This window comes from Hyposmocoma kahamanoa, unplaced genomic scaffold, assembly GCF_003589595.1.
Source record: "Hyposmocoma kahamanoa isolate Upper Pololo Valley unplaced genomic scaffold, ASM358959v1 224, whole genome shotgun sequence".
Lineage (NCBI taxonomy): Eukaryota > Metazoa > Arthropoda > Insecta > Lepidoptera > Cosmopterigidae > Hyposmocoma > Hyposmocoma kahamanoa.
Window position 1 is genome coordinate 12,565,511 of NW_020653743.1, and position 23,106 is coordinate 12,588,616.

The following is a 23,106-nucleotide window of genomic DNA, read 5'->3' on the forward strand; positions in this document are numbered from 1 at the left end:
TAGAAATTCTTAAGTTTTTTTAAGAAATAGTGTAATCATTTTTATTGTTTTATGCCAGTCTTGTTATTTTTGTTTTCTGCTGATTTAAAAAATATATTTTAAGTTCTATTGTTGTATCTTTTACCATGAATTGATGTTACTTATAATTTAGATCGTTGGATTCTGTACGACGTAAATAATACATTTTATTCAAAATTTAAACTAACATCCACTAAATTTTAATATTGTAAGAAACGACATAAATGATAAAGAAATCAATAAAAATTAATAGCAGTAGAGCTCCTTGTAGAAGAGTTCAGAGAAGACTACCACCTTACCTATTTCTGCCGCTAAGCAGTTATGCGAGCATTACTGCGTTCCGGTTTTGAAGGGTACGGTTGCTGGTGAAATTACAGGCACACGGGACTTGTCAACATATGTCTCAGAGTGATGGACGCTGTGGTAGTGCGATTGTTATGGACAGACGTGTCGCTTTCCACCAGGCGCACGACTTGTTTGTCCCGTCACTGGGTGTCATAAAAAAATATATACATATACGTCACGCCCTTTTCCCCCTTTTCCCACCGGATTAGGCAGAGACAACTGCCTTTTACTTGGTACTACCTTGACACACATCTTTAGCCTCATCAATTCATCATGGCCTCATGTCCTCGTCGATGAAGAGTACTCTTGACCTGGCCTTTTCTAGATCATGATAACTTCGCCTTGGTCGGCCTCATTGTCACCATCTTTCATTCATCATTTCATTCTTGTCATTTCTCCATCTTTGTCCTACATCTTCTTCAATGCTGCAACGCTCAAGAGCGCGTTGTTTGTCCATCAGAGTCATCTAGCCATAATTCGCAACGCTCTTAGTTTCACTGCGTTAATTTTTTTTCGTGCTTCTGCCAAACTCAAACTTGAGAATAGGTCAAAAAATTCCCAAACAAAACCAATAAAGAGCTAATGAGCTACACTGTGTTCCACACAAAGTCACTATTTCAAAATTTACAATACCTTCTTCTTGTTCTTTGTCATGGCCTCATGTCCTATTTATTGTGGGATTGAGCCTCCTACTGCCCGTACGCAACTCCGTGCGCCTTTGCGTAAGCGTCTACATCCATCGTCTTTATACCATCGCAAGTGGTCTAGGATATGCCTGGTCGTCTCTTGGCAGTTTCTAGCGACAAGATTTTCTTGATCATATGTTTGTCATCGCATTACGCGACCATATCAATGTAATCAGTTTTCTTTTAGTAGTTCCTGTAGGTATAAGTGCCACTATAAATGTGATTTTCAATACCTTTAAAAACCAAACCTAACACAATACAATTTCCTAAGACATGCAAATCTTACACAGCTTCAAAAAACATTATCTACCTATTTAAAATATATGAATTGCTGAATTCAAAGTACGTTGCGAAAGATGATATATCCGCCATTTTTTACACCATAGACAACTCATTAACAAATCGAGGGCGCCATTTGCAAAACAAAGATGGCGGATTTTACATCACAATTAACATGGCATAATGAGGAGAGACGAGAAACAATATCGTTAGAGAAAAACATGTTTCCTCTTGAAATATGCATTTAAAATTGTACAAAAGAATGGAATTACTAATGCCTCAGTCTATTTTAAACTCTAGAATTTTCTCTCGGACGTTTGTTGCAAAACTATTGTTTTTCCTCTCGGGCAGATTTTTTTTATATTAAAGCTTCTTGTATTGTACCGGCAGAGACGTTCCATTGCTCGATACGAATTTCTTTTGGTGATATATTTAAAAAAAAATAAACTTAGGAAAACCATAATTACAAAAATTATTGGTTGAAGTTCTTTCAAACTAAACGTAGGAGATTTGGATCCGAAAAAAATTGTTTTATTCCCATTGTGTGGTCATCGCGAAAAATGCAATTGGGCTTTAATGTTTAGGAAGAATTATTTTTGTAACTATAGTTTAGGTGATGGTATGCGTTAACATTAGACAACTGTTTAAGTGACCTTTTATCTCACCAACATCTTACTATTTTTAGTGCGGAAGCGTGTCAAAAATCATGATTGGTTATTATTAACCACCAAAACCAGCCGTCGAATCGATATCACAAATCGATTCATACTAAAGACCGGTAACAACAGATGGTTTCATTGGATCCGGTCATAAACTCGATTTTTAAACGGAATCCTTTAAAAAAAAAACAAAACTCTCTCATCAATATCTGTATGTGATTTTTTACCGGGAATTTTCGGGAACATCTGAGAGTAACAGATGTTCGGCTTCAAACCACTTTTCGATGCAGGTTATCTGCATACGAATTCTCTCTTAAAATTTATCAGGTCAACGCACTTTATAAAAAAAATTAAACCTCGAACGGAACGTTGACATTACAAAAGACCTAAAACAAAAGACGGTGCAAAAATCGTGACACAGTAACAACAAAAATAATTCAAAAATGGAATCCCACAAACTGACGCGAACATGCAAACTCGCTCTCATTCTGTTTTCAAATCCCTATGGCGTCCTTTTGTTTTTTTTCCAACTCCAAACTTGCTACTTATTCTTTTCTTCCTTTTAATTAGCAAAAAGAATGCCATTGCGTGCTTTTACATTTTTTAATTTAATTACGGCCATAGACAATAGAAATAGCTACAAATCGTTACATGCAGATTTCTTTTGTTTTTTAATTGCGTTACATTATTTCCATAAAGATAACTTTTTATACTTTTTTTTGTTTTAAAGTTGCGAGTACGAAATGGGAGGTAAGATTATAAGCGATTTTCTCTAAGTCCGTGGGTAAGTGCTCTATTATGTTATTATAGGCATCAAAAGTTGCATCATGGTGCTTGGGTAGATACGGGTAACGGTACCCGATGTGCAATACCGCACATAACCGGCCAGAACTGGTTTTGGTTAGCAAAAATAAGTAGATGTATAACGCGTTAGGATTTTGTTGCGTGCGGGCATTTCTGACCTTTGTGCGAAAGGGGTTAAGTTATTTATTGTGAACCGTTCGGTATTGTTAAATCATAGATATTTAGACTTTGGTATTTAATTTAGAAATACAATGTGACATTATACTATAATTATTGTCTTGTGACATCTTCAAAGTGGGTAGTGGCCGCGACATTCCAGTCTTAATACAAATAAGTATTTCTATTTTTATAAATCTAACTTTGGAGTGATTAAAAAGCAATTACGTGTTTTTTCTCGTCTTCACCAATCGACTTAACCTACGCCCTTAGAAAACTCCAAACTTTTTTCACTTAATTTAAACTCAAAAGATACTTGAGATAATTGCTCCCCAAGCTCCTTTCAATCGAATCCATTTCTGAATGGGAACAATTTTCCCCATTTTTTGGCATTCTTCGCTCTCCCATTGTAAGCAAAGAATCGGTGATTAAAATTCAATTTTGGAACAATCGAATGTGTGTCTTAGTGCATTTTAATTGGACGAATAAATTTGGCGGCAATTTAGGCGCGATTAATTGGTTGGTCGAATTTTGTTTTAAAATAGAGATTCTAATTTTGGATTTGCCGAGCGTCATTGAGATGTTCTATTTTTGAATTTGCTTATCTTGTGCTGTATTTCTTTTCATAGAACATTTGTCATAACCATAAACAACATTCAATATTAATAATATGAATAATAAAGACATGTGCACGACAATCCATCAAATTAGTCACACTTCCGCATCGGTCAGAATTAAAAAAAAACTTAACCCTTTAACCATTTGTTCTACAAACATAGGGTACTTTTTCTGGACAGTGTCCCGGAAGATTTCCTTCCTGTGAAATAATAGCTTTTGCATCCTGATTAACATAATAATAGTGTTACCACTATTATTTTGGGCATAACAAAATGTCCGCAGCAATTGTGGCCGGCAGCTGCTAGCCATTTTTTTCTAAGGTCATTGTCCATTGGAATTTTGGATGCGCTTTTGTGACCTCAACCCTTGCGGAAATGTAACCTAAAGTTTTTTCACTGAGTTATGAATCAAATTACTATATTTAATTTTAAAATTGTGCAGTGTTCGTGAGTACTTTGTCTCTGTTTTTTTTAAATCGATGCTCAATTCGATTTGTACCTTTATTCTTAGGCCATGGAAACAAGGAAAACAGTTGGGTTTTTTTTAACATAAATGAGCACCTATTACAGCTAATAAGTAAAAAAAAACTTATTTTAAAATGTACAACTTTATTCTAAACAACTTTGTTACAAACAAGAATACGTATTTCTTTAAAATCTAATAATATCACTTTCTAAATAATAACGGATAAAAATTAATACAGATTGACAGATCTGACCCTCTTCGCTTAAATGAAAAAACAACAGGTAATCAAAGGGTTAAGTTTACGGGACCAAATATCATAGAAATTAAGAACAATAGTTCCAGAACAAAATACAATAAAAGACAAAAAATTTATAGGGTAAAATTGGAACAGGATATGTGCAATGAACGTTGTTGATTTAAAAAGGAATAAACGGTCAAGTTTTATTGTAACATTTTGTTGAAAGTGACTTTTGAGTAAATTTTAACTTGTGTTTGTGGTTTGTTTTATAAATTATAGAGTTATAGAAAAAACATCGGTGGTGTTGAGATGGTCTACATTGATGGTTTCCGAACAGATATTATTTTCGTGTCAAAGAGTATGTTTGTATCAATGAATAGAAAGGGAAAAATGTTTGTACATTTCTTACCTAAGCCTAAGTCATTAGGCTTGCACACTGGTTTTTATGGTTTTCATCTCTGAGGTCCCGGCTTCGATCTCCGGCCGGGTCAATGCAGAAAAACTAACTTTTCTATATTGTCTCGGGTTTGGATGTTTGTGGTATCGTTTCCGATTTCCATAACACAAGTGCTTTAGCTGCTTACTTTGGAATCAGAGCAATGTATGCGATGTTGTCCAATATTATTATTTTTTTTATAGGGAAGTCCGTAAAGTTATTTAACAAATTGCTTAACACACATATTCCATACTACAGTATTTATATCGGGAAGTGCAGCACTGACCTCATACTTTATTTATAATTTGGATGTTTGTGGTACCGTCGTTCTTTCCGATTGCCATAACAGTGTAGTTACTTACTTTGTCTAATACGTAGGCATGTCGTAGCGAATCGCTATAAATCTCTTTGTATATATTTTATAATATAGTCTTTTTAAGCTAAATTTTATATTTAAATTCTAAATTTAAATGTGTTTGTTTTTGGCGCCTTTTCTTTACTTTATCTAGGTGCAAACCTGTTGTGCTTTGATAGCTACGTAGTGTTTTCTAATAAACTATTAAAAGCTGTAAGTACATTTGCTTGGCCTTGCTCACTCTTTGTTAGCACCCACCCTTTAACCCATTGATACTGTCCGCTACACATGTTGTCTAATATAATAAGACAAAGTGAGCTATAAAGAGGTCAAGGAGCTGGCTATGAACATGAAAAGTGGAGGAGGCTACAACGACAAGAACCTGGCTCTTAAATAGGGTTATGAATAAGTTATATTTCAGTATATAAAAGATGGAAACCTCGCAATGATTACGAAACAATACCCGCTTTTGATACTTGACTAAGACAACATCGACAAAAATGTCTAATACGACAGTTAAAAAGGAGGTCATGGATGGTATTTTGTGCTGCAATTATTTTCTTAATCAATAAACTGTTTTTAATAAAAAAAAATAACGTGGATATTCCGTCAAATTCACACAAAAAAAATGGATATCACTAGTAAAAAAATGACAAGTTGCAAAATAAACAAAATGAATGCAGAGATTTGAATTTTTAAAGCGTTCTTTTTGTGGGGGGGGTTGTCGAGGGTGAGTTGCGGGGTGAGAGGCGGAAGCAAGAATAAAAATAATTGTCGGCGGCGCCTTCGCCAACCTCTTAGTGTTCACACGATCTTGCCAGGTCTCAGGGTTGTCTGTGACAAAAAATAATTGAAAATTAAAAAAATAGATTTACCATCGGTAGATCTTAAACCTAATTGTTTAACCTGTAGCGTTTCAAGCTGAGGTCCTGTGTTCGGATCTGGGCTCGCACCTCTTTTTGGAATTTATGTACAAAACAAAATTTAATTTGAAATTTGCTATGAACTTTTCTTTTTGGTGCTCGAAAATATGTGGCTTACTATGGTATAAAGCCTAGCCTGAGATAAGACCCGTGCCCAACAGTGGGACGTATAAATGAGTTGATGATGATGAGATGTTAAACCCTTGCAAAGTATTGTAGATCAGTCTATTACAGTTTACAATTCTCTGCTATATATAGATATTTAAAAAATTACTGCCCGACCTATATCCCATTTCACCAACGAAAGTTATTCTATTAGTAACTGAGAACCCGAGGAATTTACGTCAAAAAAGTTAAAATAACGCGAATAACTAAAATTCCCTTAAGTAACGATATTATTACATTACAGGATTTAAAAATAGTTTGTAATTGATACAAAATAGGTTTCACTTTGTTAAAATTAAAACCAGATTATAAATTTGAAACATGCGTGTGTGTAAATATTTTTAAATGAAAAATAATATACACATTAAGTTATCTCCCAACTTTTGCATCCAAAAATATGTAATTAGCAAAAAGCAAAACTACGAAATTTATCACAACATAAAATCTGGTAAAATTAAATTCATTAGTGGTAAACGGCAACCCTGTGCGAGTCGAAACTTTGGGAAAACTTGCCAACTGCAAGTTTTTGTTCTTTTTGCATTTTTCTCGAGTAAAACGGGTAGATTTTCTGTTTTTTTTTAATTCGTTTTCTTTGCTCGGTTGAATCTTTTCAGTCTAGTAGCGTGTACCCTTTTCAAGAGTTGCGTTCGCTATCTTTCTTTACTTTACAGAGTGGAACAAAAGTGTGGTTGAGTTTCTTAGACTAAATTATCATTATAAACTATCTCTTATTTTTGTTATACATTTGTTTCTGTAAAGTAACATGAGAACCTGATTGTTATCAGATACAATATGTTTTCATATGTGAAGCTTTTAATTGGCATTCAATTGTTTATTTAGAATTCTCTCTCTTAAGGTCCTTCACTACTGTAGGTTGACCATGAATATGGCAAATGTGTCCCTATCCATCTGCCTTCGCTATTCCGACCCACTACCTGAGATTGAGTAACCGCGATTTTCGACATCTTTCAGCGCGTCTCTTGTCTTCAACCTTACCTGTCATTATCAGTTGAAGCAGTCGGTTGCATTTCTTGTTAACCAGTGTGACTGTCTTGTTTTATACTTCTGCAAAATAAACTCAGAATTACCATACTGTAAAAATAGTTGTGAGATCTCCAAATATAATAAAATAAAATATATTTTTTACATGTAAATCTCAACTAATGCAAAGCGATGATGTGAGCAACGCACTAAAAAAATAGATGTAACTGCCTCCGTGGCCCAACGGTTATCATGATGGACTGCCACGCAGACGTCTCGGGTTCGATTCCCGAGCCGGGAGCAATATTACAAATATTAATAGGAAATACTGGAATCCAAACTGCCTCTGTGGCCGAACGGTTACATGCTGGTCTGACATGCTGAAGTCCCGGGTTCAATTCCCGGGCCGGGATAAACATTTGTGTGGCCTACATTTATTTCTCTTGTAAGTTTGGGTGTAATTTGTGGTTGCCTATGTGTCTGTCTATAGGGTTTCTTTAGTGCGGGCTATGAGTGTGCGTTAATATAAAATAAACATTTAAAGATATTCGTAAAATTTGCTGATTCGATCTATAACTCAATTGGTAGAGCGGTGACCCTGGTTTGGCACAGACGCAGGTTTGAGTCCAGTCAGGTCGAAGGAAATTTTATTTCCGCAAAATAAAAAGAAAAACGAAAATAATGTTTTTTTATGTCCAATTGCGATAACTTACGAACTCAACGTTTCCTATAAGCAAAATATCTGATGAAAAAAAATACAAACCGTCGTCTCCACAGCTTATTAATTACTTAAAAAACTCCTTTAAGTTTTTATTTGACCACTGAAGCATTCGCGAGATAGCGCCGCCGCGGTAAAAAAAAAGAATAAAAAAACGATTCCCTCTCTCTGGAGGAGGCAACTCGGATTTGAAGTTTTGTTCAAACTCTTTTATTGTTCCTATAAACTTTGTGAAACAATTCTTTTGCTTGTTCTCTTTTTCATTTTATGCGATTGCTTTTGTACAATATTAATTTTGTTATTATAATTTTTTTTTCAATTAGAAATATTTCTTTCGGGTTCTTAGTTTTTCGCGATTGTTACACATCAGAAATGAAACTATTTTGAAAAAAAAAAACAAACATACGCGATTCAGATCTGCAAATAGTTTCATTTCCAATTTACATCTTTTTTATTTTTAGGATATTCGTGGTGGTAAATAAACTTTAATTTTATTGTTATAGTGTAGAGTTTTATCTAATCCCAGCAATGGGAAGTATATTCCTAATGGATTATTAGCAGAAAATAGACCAGGATTGACTTGATAACTTGAGATTTTTATTTACAATCTTAATGTACACATGTTAATCATGTATTATTAATACAGACAAAAATTAAAAAGTTCACATTAGCGCCATCTTGCTATAACAACTTTTTAAACTTGGAAATCAACATTACGCGTCCTAGAGGACGTAACGAGGCGGTGAGCGAGAAAAAATCATCCAACAGGATTACTTCACTTTCCTAGCCTCGCTTAGCACAGCTCAAGGGTTAGCTGAACTAAATATTTTTAAATGCAAATAGCGAGAAATATGTGCGAGGATGTGTGCGAGGAATGTATGCGAGCGATACGGGCGAGGAATATGTGCAAAACGGTGTAGGAAACTAGAGCTACTGAAAGTATGACACTAACTGACACTGACATGTCGCCACCGCTCACCTCCCCACACCGTATCCCGCCCGCGCGTATCTGTAAAGACTTCGTAACGCATCCTCGCATATCTTTGGTGGAAAATATCACACCGTTTCACAGCGCCCCTACACATCCTCGCATCGTCTCGCTACCTCGCACATCTCTGGTGAAAAGGCGGCCTTACATGTCCCTTGGTCACGGCTGACTGAGATGATAAATTCATCAGCCAGTTATGTCTAAGTTAATTTGTTTCATTCGCAATGTATACCAATTGAGAATTATCTTTGAACTCTATATAACTTCTCAAACTATTTATCACGTGACACAGTTTAAAATATGTAGCGAAAATATGATGTACTTGTCTAATTCTAGTTATGATAAATTAGACAAGAGGGGCGATATAGCTTAATATACTTAGTAGCAGTAGAACTTCTGGAAGAACATAGAGACATTCGTGAGGTCTGCTCGTTCGTTCCGTGGCTTAGTTGGCATAGGGTCTGGCACGGTTTGCTAGAAGACGTCGGTTCATATAAGTGTTCAATCTTACTGCTATAATTATTAATACATTGCCTTGAAGTTTTAGATTTATATAGTTAAACAAGTTTTTCTGAAGTTCTACGTACGAAAAATTCTAGGACTTTTAGGTTTATGACTATTTCCAAGCACTAAAACATCAAATATATTAAGGGTCGTATTCTAGAACACTACACAATACTTAAGTCAGGACTTGAGTATTGCAATGAGCACTGAAAATCATACTCAAGTCCTTGCCATTAGGGTCGTATTTTCAGTGCTTGAAATCATACTCAAGTCTGCTCAAATCCTGACTTGAGCATTGAGTAGAGTTCTGGAATACAAGCCTTAGACTCATGCCTAACAGTGCCAGGCATATTACGAGCAACTCCATAGCAGTAGAGCTTCTTCTTAAAGAGTCCGTACAGGAAAGTACTGCCACCTTACCTATTTCAGCATTACTTCAAGCAGTAATGTTAGCATTACTGCGTTCCAGTTTAGAAGGGTAAGGGTGCGGGTGAAATTACAGTCACATGAGACGTATCAACTTATGTCTCACGGGCGCAGTGGCAGTGCCCCTGAGATCTTTGCTATTTAAAACTCTGAGTGACACTACAAGTGTTATATGGTATTATACAAAAAAAATACAATGATATTTATTGTTATTCTGCTAAAATCCATTTTGCAATGAAAGTTGAGTCTCAATGGAATGTCAGATTAATGGCATTACTAAACCTACCATTGAAACAGAAGGTACATATAAGATTAGGAGACTACACCACCGACTCGCCATTGAAGAGCAGGATACCAAAAAATTGCAATGGCAGTAGAAATAGTAGGTCGATGGCTAACCGCTAACAAGCCTTTACTCTAATCTTTTAACAGAACACCTATCGTATAAAATTCAGCCACTCTAACGACACATAACTGACTGATTAACAAACCTTGCTATTTGAAGTCAATTCACACTCACTTGGTATCATAAAAAAAAGAATATTACACACACAAAATTCACACAGTCAGGTTTTAGTTCAATATTTTGATCATTTTCGCGACTGCGAAAATACAGAACATGCAAATAATAATAAACATTCCATTTTATGCAATGAAATATTCACAATGATACTTATATAACCCCACAGCATATTATTCAAGCTATCAATGTGTGAAATGATACAGAGTACAGCACGTATGTACCAAAATTTTATATGTGAAACAAAATGGGTGCCGTTTCAAGCGAAATGTCAATAATTTTACCAGCGTGCAGGTGGAGTACTATTTTTTTTATGCCAACTGCCCACCCCAAAATAGTTTGGGGCGAGGGTGGTATAGTTGGGGTGGGCAGCCACCCCGCCCACCGCCCACTGGGGTCACGCAGGGGGCGCACTTTACCATGTGTGCACGCAAATTCTCTCCGATAATTTAAATTTCCGATCGCTTTGATTAATGCGAAATTAACGTTATATTATATGATTTACTGTGTTGGTTATTTTCGTGTGTGCTTTTGTATAATCTTGATTAATTTCCTGCCTTTTCTAACATTGGGCTAGTTTTCTTGTTTAATATTTTTAAACCTGATTTCAGTGTTAGTTTTGCAAAATTATAATGCTTTTTTATCAACTTGATGCTGGAGTATGCACGAAACGATATTCTCCGTGGTTTACGTTCCATTGCCGGCTCGAAGTCCCCTTAAAGAAAATGGTTTAGGCCATACTTCGCAGGCGAATTCGATTACAACTACGTGGCGAAATATGTTGAGACTACGTACCTATTACCTAGATTATATATCCAGGTTAGGGTCTGCAGCGACTCCCTGTGTTAGGGCGGAGTCACACGGGCTGCAATCCGACTGCATAGCAATTGTAAAATACAACTCAACACGTGACCATAGAGCGTGTAGCCGCTCTGATATATCGGAAGAAAATTAAAAATTCATACCGTAGCAAAAAACCTGTAACTAGTGGTAATCGTTTTGTTAAATTGCACTTACACTACAATATAAAAGCAGTTTAAATTTAATAAGCATTTGCATTATTTTTTTATAATATCATGTGAAGGGACGAACAAGTCGTGCGCCTGATGGCAAACGACACGCCTGTCCATAATAGTCGCAGTGCCACTTAGAGCTTTAAATCGCAAAGATCTGACGTGTACCGCCTCCGCGCTCATGACCTTAGGACATAAATTGAAAAGTCCCATGTGCCTGTAATTTCTCCAGCAACCTTACTCACTCTTCAAAACCGAACGCAGTAATGTGAACATTACTGCTTGACGGCAGAAATAGGTAAGATGGCAGTACTTCCTTGGACGAACTCTTTCTCAAGGAGCTCTATATTGAACAGCAATTAATAATAATGTGCTAGATAACAATATCAATCTTGTTCTTACGGTGTCAATGGCATAAGCTGTAAAGATACCATTTTTATTTACCAAATCTACTCACACACACACACAGTTTAGGCTCATGTCTACTTAAATAAAATACTGTTGGAGTAAATAAAAAAAAATGTAAAAATAAAAAATAAACACTTTAATGCGTGCCATCGTACTACTTCCTAAATGTTTACAGAATAGATAAGCTTGTTTAACTTTTCCCTTGAAAATTTTATATGATTATTATAATATACAATTTATGTCTAATGTCTTTATTTTACTATTTCTCTTTCCCGTTATTAAAACATCAGTTTACTTGCCGACAAAGGCCTCTTTTAGAACCTGACATAGAGTCAGTCTTTGTCGTTCTTGTCTCCTAGCTATGTGATCAAAAGTTGGGTTAGGTAGAGGTTATTAAATGCAACTTTGCACTAGCAAAACCGTTTATTGCTTCATTCACATTCATCAATATTTGCATATAAGCACACCAATTCTACTCACTACGAATTATAACATTTTTAACCGACTTCAAAAAACAAAGGAGGTATGCACACCTAGATAATGCCTATTCACTCACGCCTTACAATTAATTACAGGCACATGGGACTTTTCAACTTACGTTTCAGGGTGATTGGGCGCAGAGGCAGTGCACCTCAGATCTTTGCGATTTAAAGCTGGACTGTCGTGTCGTTTGCCATCAGGCGCACGACATCCTCGTCCCATCATTTAGTATCATAAAAAAAGATTCCAATAAAAGTTCCAATATTATGAACATATTCGGTTTTATAATGAAACCTTTCTAACAAACATGCAACATACGTTGCTCTGATCCCAAAGGAAGTAACAAACGCACTTGTGTTATGGAAATCGGAAACGACGGTACCACAAACACCCAGAGCCGAGACAATATAGAAAACTGTTTTCTACATTGACCAGGCCGGGGATCGAAACCGGGACCTCAGACATGGCGACACTAAGAAAACCGGTATGCATAACACTCGACCAAGCAGGTCGTCTAACATAACAAAAGTAGTGTAAATTGAATGTTATTTGGTAAAATAAATAACTGGTTGTGGACTTCACCGTCCGCCGTGACCACGTTAAATTTATCCTATGGTTGCTTGGAAGTAATTGCTACTTAGCAATAAGGTCGCCTGTTTTAGTAGCAGTAGAGGTCGTTGAGAAAGAATTATTTTACTAATTTATTTTATTATTTTATTTTATTATTAATTTATATTATGTCCAGGGAAGTACCGCCACCTTACCTATTTTTGCCGCCAAGCGGTAATGTGAGCATTACTACGTTCCGGTTTTGAGGGTTATAGATGTTGGTGAAATCTCAGGCATATGAGACTTTTCAACTTATGTCTCAGATCTTTACGACCTAAAGCTCCGAGTGGCTCTACAAACTGTTGTCATAAAAAAAACAGCTTGCATTGTGTGATGCACTTTTTCATCAATATGCAGTAAAGAATATTGATCCAGCGGTTAACATTGTAGGCGCTAGATGGAGAGGTCCCGGGTTCGATTCCTGGACCAAATTGGGAAATGAACCTTACTAAATTGTTTCTGGTCTGGGTGTTCCGGGAAGTGCCCTCAGAGTGAATTCCTCTGCTCTGGTACTCCCAGTACAGGGAAATTTTCTAGCTTGAGTCTAGGCAATTAGTGTACTTTCCTAGCACATTATTAATTAATATAAATTACCGTATTATATTTCAAATTGTACTATTTTGAAATTAAAGATTATATTGCACAAACCTAGTAATTCATCGCATCTGTATAACATATTTACGAAAATTATAACAAGCACAAAATTGCGGTATTAAAACTTTATCGCTTTTCGTATCCAGACATTACAAACAATTTAGAACTTTGTGTAGCTTAAGAAAATAATTAGCTTAATTTTAAAAGTTATTTTTAATTCGGCCAAAGTTCATGAATTTTAATTTGATTGAAACATGCGTCGAAAACACGCAAGAATTATTCGAATATACAAGTCAAAATGGCGCGTAAGTCTGCGTTCCAAATTCAAAAATAAATTTGCTACACGCTCGCGTCCGACGGCCTGTCGTGTTTTAAAATCGACGAGGAATTTATTTCTGCGTCCTATGCAATCCACTTATGAATTTAAAAAAATGTTTATTGGAGCCAATTTTTTATAAATTAATTTCTAGTCAAAACTTTCTTTGTTATCTTTTCTTTGCGATACTGTTTTATTATTGCGAAAATCATCATTCAATTATAAATGTATTATTACGAAATAAAAAGAACTTAGTATTCCTTAGCCACAATTGTAACGTTTCAACACATTCTTGACTTATAAGAGTAGGCACTAAATTCCAAATTCCAAATTCCTTTAAAAGCAAAACGTAGCGTCTATGGTGTAATATATATTTTTTAAAGAAAGTAGACGTCAAGGCACTGGTTCAGAATGCTTTATGCCTACGCGTAAGTCAACGATAATACTGTTAGGAAGTACTTTTGTATGGAAATCAATGCGTAGGCTTAACTTGAGACCTGGGCTCTTTGTGAGAGCTGGACCTCAATTTTAGTACTTATTTGAATTTTTGAATACTGACAAGAGTTATAAGAAGAGTGTTTGTGTGAAATGCTTTAATAAATAATAATAATGTGTCAGGCACACTACATCACCTAGTTTCAAACTCGGGAAAGAAAATTAACTCCATAGAACACAGAGACCAAGACCAGAATGAATATAAAGAAAATAGTTTTGCAAATTGGTCCTATAGTGCCGACTATACCGCCTATTTAAACTTTTTCTTACTTGAATTGTGTCCGTGTTTGAACGTTTGCGTTATATTCCTAAATAATATATTTTCGTAAACCAGTAAATATTGAAAAAATAATTCTGACATATAATAATGACAAGTTGAAAGTTCGCAGTGTTTTGCTTTTAATTGTCTATTTTAAAGAAATAATAATATAATAAAATTAGAAAGTAATAATAAAATAACCAAATCGTTCTTTTTCTTATTTTATTGTATTTTTTCTTTCATTATTCATAATCAATGTTGCGAATGGCAACCAATTATCTAGTAACAACTTTTTTACTTTAAATTTGTATTCCTGCCTGATTTTTAAAAAATTTATACACGGTAATATCTTTACTTTTTTTATAGGCACATTTGTTCGAAACCAAGCGTCAACAAAGTATGAAAACGTTAAGAAAATGCATTTAAAAATCGAACGACAAAAGCGGTTAATTTGAAATTGGCACGCAAATTAATGCGAGCCGTTCACAATCTCAGCTAGGCATCCTGAGACATCGTACATCGTCGAACTGTGCTAAGGCGAACGCCTTTCCCTTCCCTACTTATTCATAGAGAAATAACAAAAATAACCATCGACTAGTGTTGGGATTTTCTCGATATTTTTTTCAATTATTTTAATCGATATTTTGGAAGTTGTTTGCGCGGCCTCAGATTCTGTAATATTCTAAGGGCTGACCTTTTCGCGTATTTAATGTAATTATATCTTAAAATTTTGCATGAATCTTTCTTATCTATTGGTAATAAAGTAATTATTATAAAACATTTCCTATTAGTAATTAGACATCAATCTAATAGGAATTTGTTCAAATTCGAAATTTGAATTTATTTTCCGGTCTACTTTCATTCCTTTAGAACAATGACCAGTTTACATAAAACCTACTATCTCATTTATTTTACATATCCACAAGGATCAACCTAAACATTTTATGTATGTAATTCAACAAATCCAATAAAAAATCCGAAGATCGATCTTAAAACTCGATTCATAGAAATCTCTACCACAGACAATGCCTGTCTATTTTACAAAGATCTAGTCCTGCCATCTAACTTGTATCCACTGTAACCAAACCCTAGGGTCAAATAAGATTGGTTGTATGGAAACGCGTAGGTTGTATGGGTGAAAAATGACTGTGTGCCTACAATGGTACGAACGGCGAACCCGGAAATATTTGCCATGGACAAGATTAATCTTGCTTGTAAGTTTTTTTTTCTATTGGAGTTTAGATACAATGTTGTATGATAGTTTTATAATAACCATGGACAATTTATTGAATTCCCATTGAGCATTTAAAAAAAGATTTAAAAAAAGTTGTGTGGCCAGTATGTTGTAGACTTGTAGACAATAGAGGAAAAAGTTAGTTAATTATTTTTATAGATACTCGTATATCCATTTATACCACTCACTGCTGTGCACGGGTCTCCTTCCAGGCGTGGGTTTAGACTATAGTTGAATAAACTTGTGTAAAATGTGAAAACCGCGTTCATCAAACAGCCTAATGTCGTTTTGACGAAAACTAGTGCCCGGTAGTGAAACGTATTTTGGTTATATTAACTAAAAAAATAATTAAATATGCGTATAATATATAGATTCTGAAATGCAACAAACAAGCGGGGTGTGCAATAGAAAGAGAATCTAAACCTTCCTAAAAAAACCCGTGCTCACTAGTGGAGACGTAGGAGGTCTGACACGGATCAAGAAACAAAAAAAAAATATTTTCTAAATTTGTATTTTTCAAAAATGATTTTTATATAATCGGAATTAGTTTTATAAATCTTAATGCACTCTCATTAAGCAGCCAAAAGTCGATATCGTAATAGTTTTATGCAGCCATTATCTTAAATAAAACGACTTACGCTATTTTTCCGAAACAAGTTTACAAGCCCCAATATATTTCAACCGCGACTTTCTAAACCGCTGCAAAATAAATCTCCAGCTCTAGCATAAAAGCTAGCACAAATGATTTCTCCTATAAAATACTTTGGTCCCATAAAAGTCCTTATAATGCTGTATATCACCTAAACTTTTATTCGTAAAATCTACCTAATAAAGGCAACTTATAAAATTTAGTATCGATAAATAAGTCAATTGGACCGTTACTGCTGGACGTGTAGATAGACATAGCTATATCGTTCGGCTTCATCTAGGAAATAACTCTACAATATCTTTACGGACGCACTGGCAACGCATGCATTCTTCTCAAACATGCAAAATCACTAACACATTGAAACTACAGGACTATGCAGAAAAGATACACTATATCGATGTATTATATTCCATCTCCGTGTGCGGTTGGCACGCCTGTGTGCGTAAGTCATCGACCTCTGCTCGCGGTACTGGCTAAAAGTATGCGTTCGTTTTATTATGGTCTTATTTTTAAAAATGGAACGGCCGGTCATCGCTTTCTTTCCGCGCGTTGGGTTAGGTCGGGATTTTGGCGCGAAGTTTTAGGTTATAAGGTTGGCGGGACTGGTTTGTGGTGTAACGGGTACCGCTAGGTGTTCGAACTTCGAACGGGTTCGATTTGGTTTCGACGTTTTACAACTATTTGAAATTAGAAATCACATTTTCGAGAAAAAAAGAATCAAGAAATTTTTTCGTTTAACTTAAATTTTCAAACTGGAGCTTTATATATTTTATTACAAAGTCAATTAAGTTATATTATTAGACAGCAACTGCAAATAAACTGACCTACCGCACAGTGGTACTACTTAATGATGAAGAAATAAAATACCAAGTTTTAGTTATATAATAATATTTCAATAAAAATAAAACAAAACAAGTTTATTACCAATGATTATGCGGTTAGAATATAAATTGTTAGTTTATTTAACAAATAACTAAGAAGTTTAACATTTAATGACTATGAAGTTTCTTTGATAATAGAATAACTGTAATAACATTTTGTAACAATTGTTATTATTAACACGGAGGGCCATCTAAAATTGCAATCACGACTCATTTGGTCGTTATTATGCTACTTGTCATCATAAGGTTATGAGTTTGATACCCGGAGGAAGCCTTGTACATTATGGCCCTGAAGTTTTAGATTTATATAGTTTAACAAGTTTATCTGAAGCTCTACGTACGAAAAAGTCTAGGACTATTTCCAAGCATTAGAATATCAATTATACTAAGACTCATGCCTAACAGTGCCAGGCATATTACGAGCCACTCTATAGCAGTAGAGCTCCTTGTTCGTCCAGGGAAGTACTGCCACCTTACCTATTTCTGCCGCCAAGCACGTGAGCATTCCTGCGTTGCGGTTTAGAAGGGTAAGGTACACATGGGACTTGTCAACTTATAAGATCTTTGCGATTAAAAGCTCTAAGTGACACTGCAACACTGTTATGGATCGGCGTGTCACTTGATATTATAGAAAAAAATCATGGTTTTTCTCGTCTCCAGGTGAACGCCCCTACAAATGTCACCTACCAGACTGCGGTAGAGCCTTCATCCAGCTGTCTAACCTCCAGCAGCACCTGCGAAATCATGATGCCCAGGTGGAAAGGGCTAAAAACAGACCGTTCCATTGTAATATTTGCGGAAAAGGCTTTGCTACTGAAAGCAGTCTAAGGACTCATACAGCCAAGGTCAGTATTTAAAAAATACAGCATATACATGATATATATTCTAATAAAATATATAATACTATACATAAGTATAAGTATATACATACCTTCACGCCTGTCTTCCTAACAAACATCTTAAGTCATATTTCGTAGTGATAATTATTATCATTGATAATTTATCTTGTTATTTATAAAATTAATTGGAACAACAAATTGCTACCCCTAGCATTATCGAGTCATGTGTTTGTATCAGAGACGTAACAAAACGTGTTAAATATCAATTTGAAAAAAAAAAACACACAACAAATCGTTTCGGCAAAGGTTTTTCTCTGTGTTTATTTCGTTTTGGCGCCGTTTGTCATTTTTAATGAAAAAGTAATGAATTAGCATTGATAACTATCGAATTGTTATCAAAGAAAATAAATAACTTGATAATTTAGAAACTCTGCTTTTAACCTGGTTTTTTCAAGAACATCCATCCTTTCTGCATGACCAAACCATCGAAGCATTCCCGTTTCTTTACTGATCACCGCAATCATCTTTACACCACAACGTTTTCTTACTACACTATTCCGCAATCTGTCTTCCATTTAAAATATTGGCAACTTTAAAACATTCACCCAAGTATAGTAAAAAGAAACAAAATTGGAACAATTATTTTCTTATTTTATAATGTGTGATTAATTATATGAGGTGTGTATTCCTCGAATGAATAATACCTCCCTCAAAAATGACGGAATTACTGTATTGTATTTTGTTCTATACTTTTTATGTGTAGCTATTACAGTAGAGTATTTCGTAAAAAGTTTTCTAAGCTTGATTTTTTTGGAATTTGAAATGGAGGTATTTATACACTCGATATAAATTACTTGTAGTTAAAATAAACGTACACTGACTATTCTGATCTCTGATAATTACTAAAAACCAATCATTCTCGTTTATATTATAGTTTTGTATAAAAAAGTCAAAATGTTTCTTGTACTTCTAACTACTTACAATTGTGTGCACATACTGTCTGACGCTGACGTCATTCATGTTGTAATTAATCATTTAGGTTAAGCAGAACAGACAATGGTTCGAATTCCAAAGAATTTAAAACGTGATCCGTTTTTGTACAATTTGCCGACCACCAAAATTAGCGGTGCCTAAAAATAAATTACACTATTTTTACGTTCATTACATTAGTGCATTTTTCTTAGAGAAAAAGAGTTTAAATTTTTTTTCACGAGAAAGATTCCTTATAAATTTGAACCATGGTGGTGCTACAAAAACCTAAGTAGGTTTATCCGGCATCGCAAAATTGTTATTTTTTCATTTATTTTACTGTTTTTTTAATTATTTTCGAAATGACAATTTGGAAGTGTTCCCAAAATCGTCTGTTATTTATTTTATTTTTAAAAACAAAAATCCATTTTGGCTTATTTAATTTCAAAATTCCCTCTGGCCCTTAATTTTAAGTTTGATGTTTTTACGAATTGATCCTAATCTTTGTAATGCTATGCCCACATCGCCACCGCCCGGTGGACAGGAGCTTCAGCTGCACCTTGGTGTTTTGCAGCAACATGCCGCTCTCATGATTGGTGGCGCAACCGCCACACCATGCCCCATTTGCCATAAAGTTGTGTTCGGTGGCGAAGCTCTAGTAGAACACATGAAGAACACACATAAGGATCCGAACGCGTCCGGCGTTGCGAGTAAGTTTCGTCGTTGAATTTCTGGGTTTTGAAAAAGGAATCCTATACTGGCTGATACGATTCTCTTTTCATTTTGTTTGTCTATGGTCTGTTTTTGAATTTCGAAATGTTCGTTTCTAAGTACCATCTCCTTTGTGCTGAGTGTCAATTGTTTTGCCGTTTTATTGATGATTAAAATTTAAAGATTCAATGCGATGAGTGAAGACGCTCGTACAGATGGGATTTATTAGTTTTGTAAGCCACGTCACTGGAAGTTTATACATTGAACCTTGTTTCTTAAAATAATGGCCGCTGCAATAGCAAAACATTCTGTATAGCATCATTTTGCGTTTTAAAAGCTTCCAGCTGGCACAAAGCCACAAGGGGTGTTGGTTTTCTTAAAATCAACGGTAAAACAAAAACGTATCGTTTCCATAAATCTCTTAGCTAGTAAGTGTGGTTTGCGAACGCCATCCGAAGGGGAGTTGTTATTATTTCTAGATTATTGGAAGGGTATAGTGTTTTGCAAACATTTCTTGCGACTGTAGATTCTTCGGATGACGTTCTGACTATATTATCATAACATGTTATGTTTATGTGTCTAATAGCTACATTTTCCCTGTTTTCTGTCGTCAACTTCGTTCTGTTGCCGTTCCACTAATTGGTTTATGTTTTGGTTTTACTGACAATAGTTTGATTTAACATTTCTGTTTATCTCACACGAGCTTCGTTTCGGTTACAACCCTTCATTTCTCTTTCAAAAATTTTGTTTATTATTAGTCTTAAAGCGTCAAGGCGGAGTTTTGTCAAAAATACGCAATACATTTTTAAAATGTTTCCAATTATCAACATTTCTAGAAAGTTTTTTACGAAACTTCGCCTTCTTCAGTGATTCTCTAACCTCGACTAACCGGATTTTTTTTTCTCTTCTCCCCACCTAACCCACTAACCCATCCTTATCCCGGTGACAGGCCCTCCAGCCACGTCACCATACCCAGCGCAAGCTAAACCGATTGATCCTTATATAGCGAAGCGGCGTACGGCGAATCATCCCTGCCCCGTTTGTGGGAAGCATTATGTGAATGAAGGTTCCCTAAGAAAACACCTCGCCTGCCATCCTGAAACTCAACTCACCAGCGGACTCAGAATGTGGCCATGCTCCGTCTGCCAAGCCGTATTCACTCATGAGAGTGGTAAGTTTAGCAGACTAAGTTTTGATAACGAAGCTCTGATAACATAGTTTTGATAACGAAGTTCTAATACGAAAGTTCTGATAACGAAGATCTGATAACGAAGTCGCACGTTTCGTGTAATTAGAGTATCATATATAGGCATAGGTAATTTGTTTCATATAATCCGTATTATGTTTATGGTGTTCATAAGAGACAAGCACTTCACAATTGATCACATGTGGCTTTTTTGACAAAGGGCATGATTTGACTTTTGCCAACATGATTGTAACATCTCATCGTCGCTTAATCTATACCACCGTCTTCTCCCTAGATGTCGCCAGTGGCGACGAATGTCCAGTGCCCAATGCCCAGTACAAAGATCTATAACAAAAAACACATAGGAGAATTTCCACAATTCGGTAACTTGACCTGTGGCTTAGTTGGTAAGAGCAATGCTACGGTGCAGCAAGGTCGTGGGTTCCAGTCTCACCGGGTCGAAGAAAATTGTTCTATGTGTTCGATCTTTATATAACACCGTCTTAAAATTACTGTCATTTATTAATCTCTTTAACTTTCCAGGTCTTCTCTCACATATGGAGCATATGAGAATGGAACCTAAGCATCAATTTGCTGCTCAATATGTCCTCTCTAGAGCAGCAGCAGAAAGACGGGAACGGGATATCCTCGCAGCAGTGTCAGCCACTGCTGGTGGTTCTGGACTTTTAAACCTAGCACCACCATCACCTGCACATTCGGACTCCTCCTCCAATGGAAGACTATCTTCATCAGCTGGTTCTGAAGCAGGAGCAGCTGTTAATAAGTTAACAGATCTACTCCGAACTGCCAATAATGGACATCAAGCATACCCTGATGAGCGGGTGGCAGCCATTGCTGCTGCAGCAGCTAACATGATGGCACAACCTGGCGAAGGAGCAAACGCTGTCCAAGTCGCTGCCGCAAACCTGGTGACGGCTATGCGTCAGCAGTTCGCCCGAGAGCCACCTCCAGCTCAGCCTCCTGCCGAGACCCCTCCAGCTCCAAACGAAGCAGCATTGCGTATTCAACAAGCTGAAGCGTTACTCCGAAGCCAAGCTGAGGCTCTCCGATTAGCTGTATCTCAGGCAGCAGCACAAGCGCATGGAAACGAAGCTGTTAGTCCATTAAGGCACAACGGAGGGTTTCCTCCGCAACCACCCAACGATGCCAGTGGACAGCTATCTCCTGAGCTGGTAGAAGCATTCCGAATCGCTCAGGAACAGAGACTAGAACAAGCTTTGAGATTGCATGACCCGCGAATGCTAGGCTTTAATTTACCATCTCCGGTGCAGGCAGCTCAACAAGCTGTGGCTGCCCAACAAGCAGTGGCTGCGCAACAAGCCGTTGCGGCACAGCAAGCTGCCCAACAGGCGGTTGCAGCACAACAGGCAGCAGCTGCACAATTAGCTGCCCAACAAGCAGCGCAGCAGGCTGCACAGCAAGTCAGTCAACAGGCGGCACAAGCTGCCCAACAAGCTGTACAGCAACAGCACTTGCAGCATCAAGCCGCCCAAGCTGCTCAAGCTGCCCAAGCCGCACAAGCAGCCCAGCAAGCCGCACAACAAGCGGCGCAGCAAGCTGTCCACCTCCAGCAGAATCCTCAGCCATGAAAATTCAGTTATTACTAATCGGATGCGATTTTTGCATTAAAAAAATATTGACTAGGAATTTTCAAAAACAGTTTTTATTTTTTTCGGACATGAAAAGTATTTTTACTTTCCGGAGTTGTGAGCATGGAATCGCCTCTGATTGGTAATGTTGTTACTTAAATAATAATGTTACATTAAACAACTGAAAATGTTCGGAACTTTTTGTTAGGATGGAAATGAGTTTACATGTAGCCAGAAAAATTATACGACTATAAAAAGTAACATAAAATTTAGATAGATATTGTTGTAAATAAATAGGGAAACGTTAGAAGAAACGATTTCTGTAAATATAAGAGAAAAAAAGTACCTAAAATTAGATGAAAATTTGAACAAAACAATATGGAACAAAAACTCGCCCGAACAAGTAATTAGAGTAGAAACTATGACAAATAATAATTCAGTGCAATCTTCATTAATTATTTGTTTGGTTATTATTGAGTGTTTTATTATTAATTATTATAAAATATATTTATTTTTTATTAGCTTTACCACAGAGCAGTGTATTTCTTAGCTTAGTACAAACTTTTGGA

The 23,106-nt window shown here is 36.0% G+C and overlaps 1 protein-coding gene across 18 annotated transcripts in view; it reads left to right on the top strand.

The window, feature by feature from the left end:
• LOC113228147 (zinc finger protein 628-like) overlaps positions 1 to 22,903 on the top strand; it is a 170,146-nt gene extending 147,243 nt beyond the window's left edge. For 16 of the 18 annotated variants that reach the window (XM_026461338.1, XM_026461339.1, XM_026461340.1 and 13 more), the window contains 4 exons: positions 17,883 to 18,067; positions 19,575 to 19,740; positions 20,691 to 20,912; positions 21,471 to 22,903. In XM_026461338.1, the coding sequence (XP_026317123.1) occupies positions 17,883 to 18,067; positions 19,575 to 19,740; positions 20,691 to 20,912; positions 21,471 to 22,537 (1,640 nt within the window). In that variant the 3' untranslated portion in view covers positions 22,538 to 22,903. The remainder of the gene's footprint in view (positions 1 to 17,882; positions 18,068 to 19,574; positions 19,741 to 20,690; positions 20,913 to 21,470) is intronic. The other 2 variants (XM_026461342.1, XM_026461345.1) reach the window with 2 other exon arrangements.
• Positions 22,904 to 23,106: the final 203 nt, after the last annotated feature.